Source organism: Bos javanicus, chromosome 6 (genome assembly GCF_032452875.1).
Source record: "Bos javanicus breed banteng chromosome 6, ARS-OSU_banteng_1.0, whole genome shotgun sequence".
Classification (NCBI taxonomy): Eukaryota; Metazoa; Chordata; class Mammalia; order Artiodactyla; family Bovidae; genus Bos; species Bos javanicus.
Genome location: NC_083873.1, coordinates 105,444,079 through 105,463,699, shown reverse-complemented (window position 1 = coordinate 105,463,699; position 19,621 = coordinate 105,444,079). Strand labels below are relative to the sequence as shown.

The 19,621-nt window shown below is 48.9% G+C and overlaps 1 protein-coding gene across 8 annotated transcripts in view; it reads left to right on the top strand.

The window, feature by feature from the left end:
* The window catches only part of SLC2A9 (solute carrier family 2 member 9), a 232,815-nt gene that overhangs the window by 78,410 nt on the left and 134,784 nt on the right, over positions 1 to 19,621 (top strand). For all 8 annotated transcript variants that reach the window (XR_009737120.1, XM_061420818.1, XM_061420816.1 and 5 more), the window contains one exon: positions 19,390 to 19,522. Coding sequence is in view for 7 of the 8 variants with exons in the window: in XM_061420818.1 (XP_061276802.1) it covers positions 19,390 to 19,522 (133 nt within the window). In the remaining variant the exon portion in view is untranslated. The remainder of the gene's footprint in view (positions 1 to 19,389; positions 19,523 to 19,621) is intronic.

Genomic DNA, 19,621 nt, shown 5'->3' with positions numbered 1-19,621 from the left:
TCACATTTGCTATGGGTTTGTTTTACCTGTTAATTCAGGAAATCCATGAAATAACCCTACAGATTAGGTACGGTCTGTATCATCCCCATTTCGCAGACGAGAACACTGAGGCAGAGAGAGCTGTACAGATGTGCTCAAGATCACACAAGTAATGAGCTGTGGAGCTGGAGTTTGAAGGCAGGTTGCTAGAAACCCTGCTGTTTTGGCCTTGGCCTGTCTCAGACAGAACCCAGCTAAACAGAATATATATAAAATTGCTCCCTACCCACAGTCAGCTCTTACTGTCTGGCTGGTCTATAACACGTTCTCTTCAAGAAGTCCTTCTGAACAACACTGTGCACCCTCATCATCTCCAGGAATTTGGCCATTTCATCATCTCTGTCTCACGAGGCTCTTGGAAAGACAAGAAGAAGGTGGATCTGAAATGCCTTGTGATCTACACACTGCAATACAGGTGTGCAAAGGGATCACATCACCTGCAGCCTCCCAGGCTCTTTGTGCAATGGCTCATCCTCCCCTGGGCAGTGCCATCATTAGACCCATTTCTCAGATGGGGAGAACAAGTCTCAGGGTTAATCAGTGCCCGACTCTGGTTTGCACAAGTGCTGAGGAGGTTGGTACCCTCAGCTCCTGGCTACCAGGCCCAGCCCCATCACTTCCACCATGTAGCAGCCACTGTGTCTTGGAAATAGGTCCTGAGTCACCTCATGGGGACCCCACCATCACCCTGGGATGGGGGTAAGCTTTACAGGGATGGTCTGAGGAGGCTCCTGAGGGCTGAGCCTCCACGATGGCAGCTCAGTCCCATCCTGACGTTTGATTTGCTCGACTGCCTTGTACTCAGTGCTTCTGAACCCCAGACCCCCACTGGGAGGCTCAGGATGGTCCTTCATTTACACAGTGGAGTAGAAAGACCAGAATTTGCAAAATGCTTTCCCTGTGCCAAGCAGTGGGCTTTATCCACATCATCTCACTTAAATTAGCCTCAACCTGAGAAGTAGGTTCTGTCATCATCCCATTGTGCAGATAGTAAAATGGAGACTCAAAGGGGAAGCCCTGCCCAGAGCTATCTGGCCAGTGATCTTGGACATGATTTGAACCTGGGGAGGCATTAGGAGTGTGTTACCATATGTGAGACCCCCGAGCACACTGCCTGGTCCTTCCTTTCCCCTCGGTGAGGACAGGAGTAGCCAGTTCACCTGTCATCCTTGGCACATGTGCCCTTCACCCAGAAGTTTCACAGAAGATGCTATTGAATAAATGGGTCAAAACACTTCCCCCATTTCCAAGGTGTCATCCTATTTCAGGAACTGAGTTGAGTTCTTCACTGCCATTGTCTGATGTGATCCCCAAAATACACAGCAATCCTCTAGGATGTGACTACTATTATTAAACCCATCTTGCAGATGAGCAAACTGAATCTCATAGAATTTGGAGAACTTGCCCAAGGCCACCCACTAGCAGGAGTCCTGGCCAGGACTCAGCCCAGGCAGTCTGACCCAGACCCTCACTTGTATCACCATGTCTGCCTATAACCAAAGTCGTCTAGCCCAGGACTCTCACTTTACAGAGAACCTCTGCCCAAGACCTAGATCACAAAGTATGGGGCTCTCTTGGGTCCTTCACCCAGAGTCAGCCTGTGGTCAGGCACCCTCTAGTATCTGCAGCCAGCAGGAGCCCAGGCCATTTGGACTTTGTCTCCTGATGATGTATTCATTCATTTGACAAACATTTATTGAGTTCTTACTGTATGCCTGGCACTGTTCTAGGCTCTATCTAGAAGAAAACAAAACAGACAAGGACCACTGCCCATATGAACCTTGCATTTTGATGGAGGACACAGATCAGAGACAAATAAATATTTAAAGTTGGGCAGTAATGAATTCTGTGAAACAAAACAGAGGGGAGGTGGTGAGGGCAGGATTTAGATTTAGAAATACGGGTAGTTGGATGGTGCTAGAAGTTAGATGGATTAGAATGAGAGATTGGGCCCCAATTCAGGCCACTTTAGCAAGCGGGAGGATACTTCTGGGGCCGAGATGCATATGAAGCATGGGAGCGTAGAGACAAATTGCTACAGGAAGAATCCTAGCCTTTTCCCAGAGATGCCTCTGCAGGAACCTCATCTAATCTGGCTTCTTCCCTCTCCCTGCTGGTCTCAGTTTCTGTATCTATAAAATGGGCACAATAATACACACTTCACAGGGCTATCTGTCTAAGCATTAGAAAAGCTACTACATGGAAAAGTGGTTATTGCCTAATTTTGTAAATATTAATAGTTGCCACCTGGCCAGGCAATGGATCCCATGTTCAGCAAATGAAGCCTAAATTCCTCAGCTTGGCACCCAAAGCTCCTGAACTGGGGCCCAGTCTGTCATTCTAAGCCACCTAACCTCTTGTTGCTGTTGTTCAGTCGCTGAGTCGTTTCCAACTCTTTGTGACCCCGTGAACTACAGCATATGAGGCTTCACTGTCCATCACTATCTCCCTGAGTTTGCTCAAACTCATTCCGTTGAGTCAATGATGCCATCCAACCCTCTCATCCTTTGCCACCCCCTTCTCCTCTTGCCCTCAATTTTTCCCACTTCAGGGTCTTTTCCAATGAATTGGCTCTTCGCATCAGGTGGCCAAAATAGTGAAGCTTCAGCTTCAGCATCAGTCCAATGAATATTCAGGGCTGATTTCCTTTAGGATGGACTGCTTTGATCTCCTTGCTGTCCAACGGACTCTCCAGAGTGTTCTCCAGCACCACAGTTCAAAAGCATCAATTCTTGGGCACTCAGCTTTCTTTATAGTCCAACTGTCACATCTATACATGACTACTGGAAAAACCATAGCTTTGACTATATAGATATTGGTTGGCAAAGTGCTTTCTCTGCTTTTTAAAATACTGTCTAGGTTTGACATAGCTATTCTTCTTCCAAGGACCAAGTGTCTTTTAATTTCATGGCTGCAGTCACCATCCACATTGATTTTAGAGCCCAAGAAAATGAAATCTGACCCTTTTTCCACCTTTTCCCCATCTATTTGCCATGAAGTGATCTAACCTCTGCTGCTGCTGCTGCTGCTAAGTCGCTTCAGTCGTGTCCGACTCTGTGAGACCCCAGAGATGGCAGCCCACCCGTCCCTGTGATTCTCCAGGCAAGAACACTGGAGTGGGTTGCCATTTCCTTCTCCAATGCATGAAAGTGAAAAGTGAAAGTGAAGTTGCTCAGTCGTGTCCGACTCTTAGCGACCCCATGGACTGCAGCCTACCAGGCTCCTCCGTCCATGTGATTTTCCAGGCAGGAGTACTGGAGTGGGGTGCCATTGCCTTCTCCGGATCTAACCTCTAGCCCCATTCAATTACCCATATTTCCAAATCCCCCCTTACTCCTCCACCATACCAAAATCCTCCTCCAGTTTCCACACTCTGGTACCATTTGCTGTCTTTCTGTCTCTCAATCCACATCCTTCAGCTTTCCAGAAAGATCCAAATCCAAACTCCAGTAAAGGAATATAACTGAACAGCCCTTCTGAAAATAGAAAGAAGCTGAACATCCCCTGCACTTGGCCTGATACTTTGGACAAAAGCTTTTGCTCGCTCTGCTGAATCCTCATAATAGCCCTTTACCATGTCTTTGGTCCATTCGGATAACATCAGGACGTGCCCTTTCTTTGTGCTTGCCTCTGGTTTCATCCTGCCTATAAGCCCATTAGGGGCTGGACCACTCTCATTCGGATTCACCTTCCTCTTTCCTGCACTGCCTGGTGTGGGAGAGATGATGCTGTCTGACTGAAGACACATTTTGGGGGTGGAGGGGAGAGGCTGTGCACCTCTCTTATGGGCTTACTTGGATGGAGAGGCCATCTCAGTCTAGTGGAAGCAGAGCTTGTTTTTTTCCAGGCAGAAGGAACTCTTTTGTTTCTCCAGTGCCAGTCTGCATGGTTTAATGGAGTCTGAGTGAGCTGGGAAGGCACAGGGCCCTGGGGAAAAGAAAACCCCAGGCAGATGTTTCTTCCAGCGGATTGGAAGTCTCCGTGTTTGGAAGAATAAGATTCCTCTCACTTGGAAATTGACCTCTCAGCTTCCCAAGCAGCACTCACTGATAAACATTCCTTTCTGAGTTTTGGACACTGAGGGGAGAATAACACCCAGTTAGCAGCCTGGGCCCCTGCCCAGGAGGACTTGGTGTTGACAATGGCATGATTTGACAGAAATCCTCTCCCTCTCCATCCTGCGCATACACACCCATCCATCAGACCCAGGCATGAATGTTCAAGTTTCTTAGGCCCAGACCAGCTCCAGTTGTGAAGCTGAATCACAGCAAATGGATTTGAGCCTATAGACCAGGGATTTTACCATCTGGAATTCCAAAGGAAAGTGTGCATGATTCCAGAAAAGTGCCCCAAATAAAATGTATTCATGTCTCAACTTCACGTTTGATTTGAAGCAAATTTTAAATTTTTTTAGTCAAAATATTACATGATAATGGTTTTAAAAATGTAACATTGCTAAGAGGCTTATAAGGCTTCTTCTCTGGTGGCTAGGTGGTAAAGAACCCACCTGCCAATGCAGGAGATGTAAGAGACACAGGTTTGATCCCTGGGTGGGGAAGATCCCCTGGAGGAGGGCATGGCAACCGACTCCAGTATTCTTGCCTGGAGAATCTCATGGACAGAGGAGCCTGGCGGACTATATAGTCTGTGGGGCCGCAGGGTCAGACACAACTGAAGCGACTTAGCATGCACACAAGAGACTTACAGGGAATGTAAGAGGGAAGAGAGGTCCATTTGCTTTACCCCCTTGAGCCCCTTATAACTCTTTTAACTATTTGATAATTCCCCTATATTTTAAAATGATTTGAGCCAGTTCTTTATAACAAAACTATGTCTGTACGTAAATAATTTGTTATAACACTATGTCTGGATTCGTTCATTTTGGACATTCTCATTGATGTCTTATTGTAACAGTTGAGGTCCAAGCCCACACTTACAACACTATCCTTCCTCTCCTCTTGCTCTGTCCTACCATGTAATTATAGCAGTTTCTTATAATTCACTGGCTAATATTTATATTATTACGATTATGTACTTTCATGACTTTCCTTTCTCATGAAGCTTTTTGTTTTTCTTGGAGTTAATAATTCCTCGATTGTTATTTCTTACATCTTTAGTTTTCTATGTGCCTATGGCTGATTTTTTCCAAATGGTCCAAGATTAAACATTTGGCAGTGCATTTGCAAAATGCTCAAATATGTCACTGGCCGGCAGTGACTTTCCATGCAGCCAGCTTCTTGACCGAGCTGGACTCCAGCATGTGAAGCAGGCACCAAGAGAAATTTACCAGATGATGTGTTGCTGAGCAGTCATAGAAGCGTGTGCCAGTGGAGCATCCATGAGGAGTCCTTTAACTGCCTTTGGTGTCAGGGCAGGACCCACATGGAGGTGACATCTGAGCTGGTATTAAAAGAAGAAGTAAGAGTTTGCCAGGCAGGCCACCGGAAGTCAAGGAGCTTCTGGGGAAAGACAACAGCATACACAAAGATCAGAAGTGTCAGAGAACAGTTCTTTGAAAGAGCTTGAAACCACTGACAAAGGAACCTCTGACCTGCAGCCAGAGCTGCATAGAATGCCTTGAGTACCACGCTACTAAAGAGTGTGATCCTGGCAGCTTCTCTCCATGACAAACTGTGGCCTCTCCTTCTTAGACTCCTGGACACAGCAATGCTGTGTGTGTGTGTGGGGGGTCTTCAGCAGCCCAACCAGTCTTTTCTCCCAGACGCCCACCCCCACCCCACCATGCTCACCCACACACCTGCTCCCTGAATCACACACAGCCTGGAAGGAGGGATGTCCACATGCCGAGTGGCTGAGGACAAGAAACAACGCCAGAAAATGGTCCTCCTTTTGAAATCTCTGTGCTTCTTTTGACTTCGGTCTCCTCCTAACATTTAAGGTATTTCAAAGATAAGGTGAAAATGTGAGGCTCTGAAAAAGCCCCCTTCTTGATGAAAAATGATGTTACTGAGTGGAAGCCCTCCCCATGAGAATGCGGCAGGTACCTGGGGGCTGGGAGGCACCCACCCACAGTGTGGTAAGAGGGGTCATGAGAAAGCTGATGATGGAGATCACTGGGAAAAACTAAAACACAGCCCAGGGCTCCATGCCAGCCCCCTACCCCACCTACTGCTCTCCCCTTGCTCTTACTGACCTCAAACCTGCCTTGTCCTTCAGGAAACTTTCACAGATCGAATGCATGGCAATGTGAATAAGTTAAGGAAATGAGACATTAGCATTGCTTTGAAAATGCAGCCCATGCCAAAGCGGGCAGAGAATGGAGCGTGCTCAGAGGTGGGAGGGACAGAAGTGTGCACCCAGGAAGTGTGCAGCCTAGCATCTTACAGATAAGAAGTCAGTGCCCGGGAGGGAGGGCTGCCGTGCGTGCTTGTCAGTGGGCTCCACAAAAAACCACCAGGGGTGTCCATGTCCGGGGAGGGGCATCAGATTGCTGACAGAGACCCCCAGGGGGGAGAGAGCATCCAAAGAGGAGGGACAGTGGCTGAGGAAATGAGATGGGAGTCCCTGATTGTGGGTAGGCTGGTCTTCAACTCCCAGACTTCCCGCTCAGGTCTGAGAGGTGGGTTTCATACATTCGACCCAGACACAAAGTTGCAGGCTCGGAGCAGCAGATCTAAACTTGGAGTGAAGTGACTGAAAGTTGCTCAGTCGTGTCTACCTCTTTGTGACCCCATGGACTGTAGCCTGCCAGGCTCCTCTGTCCATGGAATTCTCCAGGCCAGAATACTGGAATGGGTAGGTGTCCCCTTCTCCAGGGGATCTTCCTATCCCAGGGATTGAACCCAGGTCTCCCACATTGTAGGAGGATTCTTTACTGGCTGAGCCACCAGGGAAGCCCAAGAACCTGAAGAGGGTAGCCTATCCCTTCTCCAGGGGATCTTCTTCCCAACCCAGGAATCAAACTGGGGTCTCCTGCATTGCAGGAAGATTCTTTACCAGCTAAGCTACCAGGGAATCCTAAAATATGTTAATAGCAAGCATGGAAGCCAAACACCAACCTTTTGGGACCTCATGGACTGCAGCCCGCCAGGCTCCTCCGTCCATGGAATTCTTCAGGCAAGAATACTGGAGTGGATAGCTGTCCCCTTCTCCAGGGGATCTTCTCAACCCAGGGATTGAACCTGGGTCTTCTGCACTGCAAGCAAATTCTTTACCTCTGAGCTACAAGGGAATCCCCTAACCTCAGGCCCACCCTTCAATTAGGATGGTCACTTGTGTTGGTTCAGAACCACAGCACAGGGAAAAAGGAAGCAACAGCTCGTGGCTCCCAATCATGTACCAGGCCCATGCTAGACTATCACCTAGTCAACCTCATAGCAACCTTGCAAAATAGCTGTTAATTGCTCTCCTGGAGTGATTCCAGAGAGAATTTGAGGATGCAGAATTCACTCAAGGCCCCAGAGCTAGTAAGTAGAAGAACCAGAATCTCAACTTGGGCCTAACACTGAAGCTGAGTGAGACTGTGAAAGGCCCAAGATTGTGACCCTAGGTCACAGAGCTCCTGGCTAACCAGGCTGGTTCCTGACCACTGACAGCCACACCTTCCATGTCCCCAGAATCCAGGTCATTGATAGAAAAAGTCCAAATCGTGTTGCATCCTTGGGCTTTTGTGAGCCTTAGAACAAACCACATTTTGTCTTCATCTCTTGAGCTCCATTTGGTGAACACTAATCTGATCTCAGATGATCTGATTGTAGAAGGAGGTGGCAGACAGAGCAGAGGTATGAGTGGGTCTGAACAGTGAGACCAGAAACCAGGATGATCCAGATTGAACACAGAAGGCTGACAAGAGGATTAATAATGGGCTTCAAGTTCAGGGAGCATCATTTAGAGAGGAATGCTGGTTTAATGCCCTCAGGAAAGAGAAGGGTGAATTCTGTAAGTGTATAAGCAGGGATATTGGACTGCCCAGGGCTTAAGAACACAGAGCTTGGTACCTTACTGCTAGGGGTGGGTGTGCCACTCTACCATTTATAAGATGCCTGAATATGAATGCATAACTTCTTGGTGCCTCGGTTTTCTCATCTGTCAAATGGGAATATAGCAGGGGTATTGTGAGGGTGAAACTGGGTCACTCTGTGAAGCACTCAACAAATTCGCACGTGCTTAGCGCCAGTCTATCACTGTAGGTGGCTCAGGGAGGGACTCTGCAGGTCAACAAACTTTTAAAAAATGCAGATTTTTCTCTGAAATGAGAAAGGGACAAGGTTGATTTCATGGAAAATTTTGCAGCAGGACTTTTAGCCCATCACCTCTCCAGCCTCAATTTCCTTGTCTATAAAATGGGAATAATAGCTGCTGACCTTACTTTCCAGATTGCTCAAGAACCAAGCAAGGCAGAAGACACTTGAACCCTTTAAAAAGCAGAAACCTGTTTCAGGGAAGGAGAGGAAGATGGTGTTTCTTGAAAGATGACCTCAAGCAGGTCACTTAACTCACGTCTAATACTTGGAACAGCTTTCTGAGTTGTGAATGTTATGCCCTGGGAGAGTAATTTCACTATTGTTGCTAAGACAGAGAAATACAAGGGTAATCATCCAGTCGTGCGCTTGAGGTCTCTCTTGTTGAAGTCAGACCATGAATATGTACCGGGAACAGCCATTCTAGAACAGCACACTTGCTGCAATGACCTGAACGTCTTAGCATCTGGATTGCACCCTGGGGGTGTCGGGTGGTGTTGATTTCTGCAGGGTCTGTTGGGGAGATGGTGACAGGCTGACCCATTCTAAGGTGGTGGAAGGTGGGGCGGACACAGCCGGGCCCGTGGTCGCTGCTCCAGGGCTCTGTGAGCTGCGGTCTGCGGGGTCTTCTCTGGAAGGTGCTTGTGGGGACATCTAGGTCAAGGGTTCTGTGGACATTCATCGACTGATGCTGGTTCCCTGGTGAGACCCAGCTTGTGATAAGTATCATCACCCTTTCATTTCACAAAACATCCCTTTGGAAAGTGACTGTTTATCCCTCCCTGAGTGGCTGCCCCCATGCCTGCTGCACCTCGGCTTGGTGGAGCCCATTTCAGTACCAGCATGAACCACTGGAATTGAGCTCGAGTGAACTCCGATGAGTTCTGTACAGAACTTTCTATAGAAGAGCAGGACTGGCTCAGCCTAATGTCATCTGCATATCAATTCGCTATTCAGCTTGCAGCTGCCACGAGGGAAAGTGATGGCTATTGCTTCTCAAAGAGAAATGCGTGGTATCAGCAATAATGTCACAAAAGAGCCCCCTGAACAAATCGGAAGAGTCAGGCTCCCATTCTACTCTGCAGCCTCCCCCCCACCTAGGTTCTCATGTGAGCTTGCTTGATCTACTCGACCTTGCTGGGTTTCAGTTTTCTCTTCTATAGACTGGAAATTATAACAGTACTTTATAGGAGAATGGTCTTCATGCTACTTTAGCCCTTGAATAGGATACCATGCTACTTTAGCCCTTGAATAGGAAAGTTTGGCATAGATAGATAGATAGATATTAGATTGGCCAAAAAGCTTTTTCCATAAGATGTTATGTAAAGACCTGAAGAAACTTCTTGGCCAACCCAATATCTTACTTAAGAAGCAGGGATGTGTGTCATTTCATGGGTCTCCATCTTCAGCTGCAGCACCGCTTACCTGTACCATTCTTCTTACCCAACATGCATCCAGACTGGAGGCATTTACTGAACGCCTGCCAGGTGCTGGGTGTTGGGAAGAAATAGAAAAGAACACGGCAGGGGGTGGCCCTGAGGCGCTCAGTCTAGACAGAGTGATGCATCCATAAAGAAATACGCGTTACACAGGTAGCAAATGCTTTCATGGAATTCTGCACTGGGAAGAGGTGTCATCCAGAGGAGGAAATGCTGAAGCTGGGAGGATACACAGCTATTCTGCAGATAAGAGCAGGCATCCCTGGGAGAGGAAGCAGCACGTGCACAGGCACAGCATCCTGAACTCTGCTTGTTAGACTCAGAAACGCCCATGGGTTGGCAGGATCAGAACAGAGGAGCAGAGGGCTGGGGTCTTACCAGTGGCAAGGCTGGAATCCTGGATGGGTTCGCATCAGGCAGAGGGCTTTGTATTCCAGGCTAAGAGATTTTAACTTGATCCCGAGGGCAGTAGGGAGCTGCTGAAAGTTTCAGACAGAGAAGTAGCTTAGAACATCAGATTCACATTCTAGAAGGATCACTCTGAGACAGTGAGGGGAATGCAAAGGGAAGCAGGGGGATTTGGGGACAGTTAAGATGTGTTGGTAGAATCCAGGCAAAATCGCTGTCAGAACCTCCCCTAAGGCATATGCTAGCAAGTAAGAAGGGGAGGAGATGCCCAGAGATTTCAGAAACAGCCGACAGAACTGTCTTAGGGTAGGCAGCAGTTCGGATGGCAGTGAGACGGTTGTGGGTTAAAGGCAGGAATGGAGGTGCATCAGGTTTCCAAATTGGACTTCTGCATGGATGGTGATGGCCCCAGTTGTGGTCCAGGGACAGGCGTGGGTGGGCTGGGAGGTGGTGGAGCTTATGGAACTCAAGGGTTATGAGCAGAGCTGTCCACTGGGCAACTGGAAATGAGTGTGAGGAGCCCCCAGTAAGAGGTGTGGGCTGGATGTGGAGATCTGGGGTCATGGCCCCATACATGGGTCTTAGGTTGGGTTCCCCAGGGAAGAGACCCTGAGATGGGGATTTTTGAGCAGGAAGTTGACTGGGGAGTGTTCTCAGATCAACACCTCCAGGTGATAAAGGAAGAAGGACTCAGTACAAGGAGAGGGTGAGCTGCCCTTAGTCACAACAGAGGTCTCAGCCTGCAGGGAGCTCTGGACCTGGGAGGGTCCATCCAAGAGGGAAGAGGAGGGGAGGGAAGGCCTTGGTGCCCCTGTACCAGCTAGCCATTGGGTGCTGCTGATGCTGCTAAGTCACTTCAGTTGTGTCCAACTCTGTGACCCCATAGACAGCAGCCCACCAGACTCCCCCATCCCTGGGATTCTCAGGCAAGAACACTGGAGTGGGTTGCCATTTCCTTCTCCAATACATGAAAGTGAAAGTGAAGTCACTCAGTCGTGTCTGACTCTTCGAGACCCCATGGACTGCAGCCTACCAGGCTCCTCCGCCCATGGGATTTTCCAGGCAAGAGTACAGGAGTGGGTTGCCATTGCCTTCTCCGGCCATTGGATGCAGTTTGCTCCTAAGGATGGATGAGTAGTCTTGTGGAGGAAGCATCCTTCCAGGGCTTGTCTAAGGGGAAGGCAGGGACCCAACTGTAGCCCCATAGCTGACAACAGTCCTGGCAGGTAGAGGATGACCCCCTCAGTTCTGGGTCACACACCACTGTCTACAGCAGGTGGAGGGGAGGTGCTAGGCTCTCAATTGGTTGCTTCCAGAGCCACCCAGACAGCTCGAACAACCCAGTACCCAAGCCACACCTGCAGGCCAATTAACCCCAAATCTCCACCTGTGGGAGACCAGGAACATCAGTCATTTTCATTATCCCACAGGTGATTCCAATCTGCAACCATGTCTAAAACCACTGTCCTGAGGGAAGCCATGGGATGAACAGAAAAGAGTGTTGGGCTCAAAGCCCTGGGGAGGGGCTCAAAGAAACTGGAGGAGAACTAGGACAGGGGTGTCCTGGAAGGCAAGGGGCGAGGGATTCCAGAAAGAAGTGGTCCCCTGCAGCAAGAACTGATGTGGTACCATGCCTAGGGAGAGAGTGACCCAGATGCCCTAAAATGTACCTGGAATTCAACTTTAATGTCACTGTCATGAAAGGGTAATAGACACAGATGCTTCCTGTGAAAGAAGAGTCTATGATTCATAGTTCTCCAGTGGAGGGGGCACGCCACCCCATGCAGGGCCACACGAGGAAGCTCCAGGGCTGGTCAGGAGCAGAAGGAGGGAGGGCATGAGAGAGTCATTTCCTAGGCAGATTGATAGGGAGTCTAGGGGTCCCCAAGGAGAGAGGGGTCTAGAATTCTCAAGGAGGAAGAAAGGACAAACTTTTTTTCTTTCTCCACATTCCTTAGGATTATATAACAATAATGTATCCTGCCTAAGGACAGTCTTTGGATTCAACCTTCTGTTATCTTAAAATGTTAATTATGGGAGTAGACCTGGTCTTTACAAGGATGTATCTTGCCTAAGGACAGTGTTATCTTAAAATGTAAATTATGGGAGTAGGTCTGATGAGGTCTTTACAACCTCCAGATATTCTTTGGATTATATAACTTCATTGTTAACACTAGCAAGCAGGTACTCTTTCCACCCCCTTCTGATGCCTATGTCAGAAGCTTTCTCTATCTCCTTTATACTTTAATAAAACTTTATTACACAAAAGCTCTGAGCGATCAAGCCTCGTCTCTGGCCCCGGATTGAATTCTTCTCCTCCAGAGGCCAAGAATCCTGGTGTATTCGCGTGATTCAACAACAACCTTTCAGGCAGGGCATGGCCCAGAGCCTTTATTGTGACTTCCATGGAAGGAATGGGTGAGTCTGGGTAGAGAAGCTTAGGCAGGCTCAGGATGGCATAGTCTGAATAGTTACAGGTGTCCCCAGGACTACAGGGGCTATCTCAAGTTGCCTACTACCTGGCCCTGGGGTAATTTAGGAGAGGGGGTGTATTGACTTGGTGTGTGAGAGTTAGATAGAGGAAGTGGTCCATGTAGGCTCTGGATTGGTTGGTTTGTATGTTAAAGGGATGATCCCAGGGAAGTTATTTGCTAGAAATTAACTAGCCTAGGAGGGGGAGTATCTCCAGGATCAGTAAGGCTCTAAGATATCAGATCATCATAAAACATAGGAAATAAAAAGCATAGTTAATAGACCAGCCCCGAGGGCCCTCAGCTTGGAGGTCAGAGAGGGCTGGGCTTCAGCCTCAACTCATCCCCTTGGGGTGCTGGGCACAACTTTCAGAATACACAGGAGCCTTGACCTTGGGTTCCTCGGGGCTACGGAGGGGAGGACTCTCCAGAACAGAATGAGATGCAAACTCCCAGGTCAGGGAAACTGTAGTGGGGGGGTGGGGGGGTTGGTTCCAAGGATGGAACTCTACAGAATTCCCATGAAAATGCTCACGAGGAAAGAATATCCATGAGAAACATCTGCCAGCCCCAGAGACCTGACCCAGTTCTTCACCACTGTTTCATCTTAGAGAAGTCAGACACTGAATAGAAGCCAGGGAAGTGCAGGGGGAGGATGAACAATGAGAAGCCACCATCAATCCCCCACCCCCAACTCTTTTCACTGCAGACTCCAGCTCGAAGCAGGCTTGGACTGGGGGAGTAGAAAATATGTCATTCAATCAGGTTGATTTCATTATGATTTTGAAACTGTGGCCTTAAGACCATTTAAAACCACTGAGATGGGGAAGGGAAGGGCACTCTCACTGATTGCATTTTGAACAAATGTAGGAGATGAAAGGGCTTCCCAGGTGGTGCTAGTGGTAAAGAATCTGCCTACCAGTGCAAGAGATTTAAGAGACGTGGGTTCAATCCCTGGGTCGGGAAGATCTCCTGGAGAAGGGCAGGGCAACCCACTCCAGTATTCTTGCCTGGAGAATCCTATGGACAGAGGGGCCTGGCAGGCTATAGTCCGTAGAGTCGCAGAGTCAGACATGACTGAAGCGACCTAGCATGCACGCACAGGAGATGAAAACCAAGGTTGTGTTTCGATAACACCATGAACTGTATGTTTTTAAATTTCATTGCAGATAATTTGTAAAGTATCCAGCACTGAGCTTGACACGTGGAGAACTGGTTAAATGCTAGCCTTGATTCTAGTGGATGAGATCTTAAATAGGAAGACTTACAAAGGAAAATAGCCCATTTTATCCCCTCAACTAGCCTTGTGAGAGAGATCTCCTTCCACTCCTTCTCACCTCCAGCCCCGTCCTGGTGGTGGTGGGAGTATTATTTGCTCCACTTGACTGGGCGGGGGTGGCGGGGGGGGGGGGGTGGCAGAGGACCACAATATACTGTCCTTACATTAGAACCTGACTTGGGATAAGATCAGTGATTCCAGCTCTACTTAAAAGTTCGAGCTGTCTCATCCTGGTCCAGGAGGGTTTTATTTATGGAAATACCTGAGGTCATCTATAGCCTGCGGGAAATAAGACTAGAAGTCTATTTTTGAAAAGGAAGCCTCGGTAGACTAAAGAGGAAGACAATCGCATTTTTGCAAGACTCACTCACCTTACCAGAGAGAAAGCAAAAATCATCTCTGCTGACAAGACTTCCATTTTTCTTTCCTCTCAAGTGATATCAGCATGTGTAAGAAGGGCTCTGACCTCAGGCTTTACTGAACACATCAGGGTCCAATTGGCATCAAAAAGACTCATCAACCTAGAGGGGTGGGATGGGGTGGGAGGTGGAAAGAAGGTTCAAGAGGGAGGGCGCATATGTATACCTATGGCTGGTTCATGTCGATGTGTGGCAGAAACCAACCCTCAGCGGGTAAAGAATCTGCCAGCATTGCAGCAGACACAGGAGACGCGGGTTCGATCCCTGGGTCAGAAAGATGCCCTGGAGAAAGAAATGGCAACCCACTCCAATATTCTTGCCTGGAGAATTCCATGACCAGAGGACCCTAGGAGCCTACAGGACCATGTGGTCTCAAAATGTCAGACACAACTGAGTGATGAAGCCCACAAAGTATTGCAAAACAATTATTCTCCAATTAAAAATAAATAATTAAAAAAAAAAAAACTCATCTGAGATTGACTCTCTGTAGCACCTAGTGGTCCATGAGATTCTCCAGGCAAGAATACTGGAGTTGGTTGCCATTCCCTCCTCCAGAGGATCTTCCCAACACAGGGATCGAACCCACATCTCTTATGTCTCCTGCATTGGCAGGCGGATTCTTTATCTCTAGTGCCTCCTGGGAAGCCCTACGCAGGTCATACTGGAAGCCCTAGGCAGACACAGCCCAAGGTGTGTCCAGCTGTTTGCTGCTCAGAAGGCTATAAAGAGGCAAGCTTGGTGGAAAGGAAAGTTTGCTTTATTTTGGATGCTGGCAGCTGGGTGAGAGGGCAGACTTCTGTCCAGAGGTTGACTCCACACCCCACCCCACCGCACCCCACCCCACCGCGACCAACAATCAGAGTTGGGCAAGAGGTTTTACAGGTGGAGGGAGGGGGCTCCATGTAGAAAGAGCACACTCAGCTCTGACAGTCATCTTGAACTTGGTCAGTGATGGTCTGACCTGCATCACCTTGATTAAGTACAGTTGATCTTCAGTTCCAGCGTTGGTTTGTTCTCATTTCTTAGAGGCCAGTTCTCAAAATTGTGGCGGCTTATGTCATGGCTACAGTCTGGTCATCATGTAATTAACTTCTTCCACCTGATGGTGGTTTTAATAACTATAAGACAGCTCACAGGATATGGCTCAGAATATTATCTATAGTCCTTGAAAAGGGACTAAATGTCCTTGACCTTGCTAAATAACTAAACTATAATTATTTAGTCTGTTGGATGGTTTTCCTGTTTCTGCATTTTCTCACTTCTCTGATTAAACTTACCCTTTGGCTAAAAAATTTCCCCAGACAAAAGGCAGGTGGAGAACATGAGGGGCAAGGACCATAGGCTTTTCCCACAGCATCAAATTAGAGAGGCACCTCCCAGGGGTGGCATCCTTGGAGCTGCCATTGGGTGGAAGAAAGAGGGGAGCTGGAAAGTACTCCTGGAGGAGGAACAGCAAGTACAGATGTGCAGAGGCATGATCCACTCAGGATCATTGGGAATGATGACTGCAGAGGAAGTGCAGGGCCAGGGGATGCTGGAGATGTGGGAGCTTGGCTGGAGGATGGGTCATGGATGGCTTTGCTGCTGTTCCATGGCCCTTGAACCTGGCTTTGAGGACAACCAGGAGCCTTTGAACTGAGATGGACACCCTCCGTTTCCTTGAATCTACAATGCAGCATTTCTGGAATCCCACTCCTGTGTGTAAATTGACAGGTTACGCAATCCAAATCTAAGCGTCATCGTGGCCCCTTCCAAGATCAAGAAGGAATGTTATCTTTATCACCTGACTGGTTGGTGGTGAGGCAACAAGATGATGGTTCAGGAATCTAGATGTCAGTTTGCTGACTCCAACCAGCCTGGGGGTCTACATGCTGGTGGGCGGCAGTTTCCATGTGGTGGGGTCTTTGTTTCTGTAGAAACAACTCAAGGACATGCATTGGGTTGCCATCTCTTTCCCCCAGGGAGCAAGCAAGGTCCCTGCCACTCTGTGGCTAGATAACTGTTTAAGTGACTATTACTTTTTCTTGCTTGACTGGCTTTTCTTTGTTTCTGCATCGCCCCGTTTCTCTAATGATTAACTCCTTGATCCTGCTCTTTGAAACTCAGGGAGGCCCAGGAGACCAAAGCTTTTGCTACAGATAAGAAGCAGGGGACATGGAGGGACTGGTCACCAGGAAGGCCCCCGGGGTCCTGCTCAGTTTCACTGGTGACCACTCGTCCACCTTCCTGCTCCTCTCCCAGCCTCATTCACAGAGCTCTCCCCAATACTGAAAGCTGGCATCGGCCTGACAGGTCCCTCACAGATGATGGAAGGGGGTGCTGGCTGGTGAAGTCGGAGGAGTTTGTGAATATAAGTTGTTACTGTGTCCAGAATGGGGAAGAGATGGTTAGAGAGCATCACTGATTCAATGGACATGAATTTGAGCAAATGCCAGGAGACAGTGAAGGACCAGGGAACCTGGCATGCGGCGGTCCATGGGGTCGCAGAGTGGGATGCAGCTGATCGACTGAACAACTGGTCGACTGAACAACAACAACAAAGTGGATTTTTCAGCTCACAGGGAGACAGTCTGACCTGGCCCACCTGTGAATGGCCAGAGAAAAGAAGAAATTCACATTTTCCCTTCTATTTTGCAAGACAAATGGCCTTTTTTCTTTATTTCCTCACCTCCTACTCCCACGCTGCTCTGTAAAAGAAGCTGGCATCCAGATCCCCAGAAGATGGCTTTTTGGAGACACTAGTCTGCCATCTTCTATGTCAGCTGGCCTTCTGAATGAAGTTGTATTCCTTGCCTCAACACTTTGTCTCCAATTTATTGGCCTGTCATCTAGCATATAGAACAGCAACACAGCACTTCCCAGGAGGCACTAGTGGTAAAGAAACCATCTGCCAATGCAAGAGACGCAGGTTCAATCCCTGAGTTGGGAAGATCCCCTGGAGGAGGAAATAGCACCCCACTCCAGTATTCTTGCCTGGAGAATCCCATAGACAGAGGAGCCTGGCAGGTTATAGTCCAAGGGGTTGCAAAGGGTTGGACACAATTGAAGCCACCTAGCACGCATATAATAACAAAAGCAGCGAAAAGCAGGGGTTAAAGTCAAAGAAGCAGATCCAACATGGAGTCAGAACAGGCTCTTCTCCATTACAAGGGCACTGCAGTCTCCATCTCAGGATGGACTCCTCCTGGCAGGACTGACCTGAGGCCAGCTGAAGCTTCGCCAGGTGCGAAGCCTTTCCAGGTCTGGACACATCTCCTTTTCTCCTTGACTGTCTCCTTGTACTTTCTTAGGAAAGAAAACGCTCAAGAATTCCACGTTGAGAACTTTGTTTTCCTCTCTTTGTCCCCCTCAAAACTCCTCCTTCTGACCTCTTCTTTCAGAGATGCAGTTAGAGTTCATTTGTAAACCTGGGTTTAAAAAAAAACAATCAGGGAGAATGCTGCCTTAATCAGCATAATAATAAAGGCTCTGTGCTGCCTTTAAGCTGTATAATAGGTGAATGGCTGCTCCTGTGTGCTAAGTCGCTTCAGTCCTGTCCGACTCTGTGTGACCCCCGTGGACTGTAGCCCATCAGGCTCCTCTGTCCATGGGATTCTCCAAGCAAGAATACTGGAGTGGCTTGCCATGCCCTCCTCCAGGGGATCTTCCCGACCCAGGGATTGAACCCACATCTCCTGCATTGACAGGCAGGTTCTTTACCGCTAGCGCCACCTGGGAAGCCCTCAAAGGGGCTCAAATTGCCTCTTGAATGGTATATGCTGTAGGTTCAGGGGTGGCCTGTGTCTGGAGGCCCCACCACCCTCTCTTCTGTGGGGACTCGGGAAAAAGCTCCAGCTGATCTTCAGTGATGAGGGCAAGATGAGTCAGAGGTCACAGGCCTCAGAGGTGTCTGGCTGGTAACACCAGCAGAGCAGTCGCTTCTTCTGCACACCCACTGGGTGCTGGCAAAGCACAGAGCCCACAGGCAAAGCTTTATCTGAGCCCACTCTCACGACTGCCTGAGAGGTGGCCGCGGCTGTCCCCATTCCCCAGGTGAAGAGAAGGGGGTTTGAGGAGCCATGAGAATGATCTCAGCCAACAACCTGGAAAGACCAGAGCCCCTCAGGCTGGCTTTGCTGTCCCCGGGGCCTCTCAGTCAGCCAGTTCTTGGCTTCCCCAAACTCATCCTTCTCAGGGTCACCCTATTGCAGGAAGGGGGAGCCTTTCCAGGGCCCCACAGTGGGCTCTTGTCTAACACAGAAGTGAATTCTCTGAGGAGACACACATGCTGTGAAAGCAAAAGACTTTATTGGGAAGGGACACCCGGGCGGAGAGCAGCAGTGTTAAGGGAACCCAGGAGAACTGCTCTGCCACGTGGCTCATGGTCTTGGGTTTTATGGTGGTGGGATTAATTTCCAGGTTGTGTCTGGCCAATCACTGTGACTCAGGGTCCTTTCTGGAGGTGCAGGCATCACTCAGCCAAGATGGATTCCAGCAAGGAGGATTCTGGGAAGTTGACAGGATATATGGACTGGTGTCTCCTCTTCTTTTGACCTTTCCTGAATTATTCTGGTTGGTGGCAGTTCGTTAGCTCTGTGTTCCTTGCCACAATCTCTTTGTGTAAGATAACTCATGCAATGGTTGCTATCAGGCCTGGCCAGGGACGGTGGTTTCGGTCATTGGTCCCCCTAACTAAACCACAGTCTCATGCTTTGAGGGGGTGAGGTCAGCTTTCTGGGTTGTCTCTGTCCAGCCACCTTGCTCATGCCCACATCTGATGTGACTCAGGGTCCTTCCTGGTGGTACAAGTATCTCTCAGCCAAGATGATTCCAGAGGGAGGACTTCTGGGAGGTTGGCAGGACTTATCATGGACTGGCATTTCTTCCCTTCTTTTGGCTCCTCCTGAATTTTCCCATTTAGTTTTGGGACCTCCTGTTGTGAAACAACTCATACGAGCAGTATGGCCAAGGTGGGCGGACTCAGTCAACGATTCCGTAACAAATCCAGTGTCCAGTCCCTCCCTAGTCTTTGTTCCTGGGGTTTATCCTTGGTAAGGGGGACCCTGTGCAGAAAGCAGAAGCTGCCTGGCCCAGGGGTCCAGCTCCCCCCAAACAGTGACCTTATCATTCACCAACCCCCTTTTCTCCCTTCAGGAGAGCACCTGGCCATATCTGTTTGGAGTGATTGTCATCCCTGCCGTGGTCCAGCTGGTGAGCCTGCCCTTTCTGCCCAAGAGCCCACACTACCTGCTACTTGAGAAGCACGACCAGGAGGGAGCTGAGAAAGGTAGGGCTCCCTTTGCCTGGTCCACGCGGCCCCCATCTCCTCACAGGGGTCAGGGATATGGGCGTGCATGCTCTAGCACACCCTGTCCTGTTTCGTCTT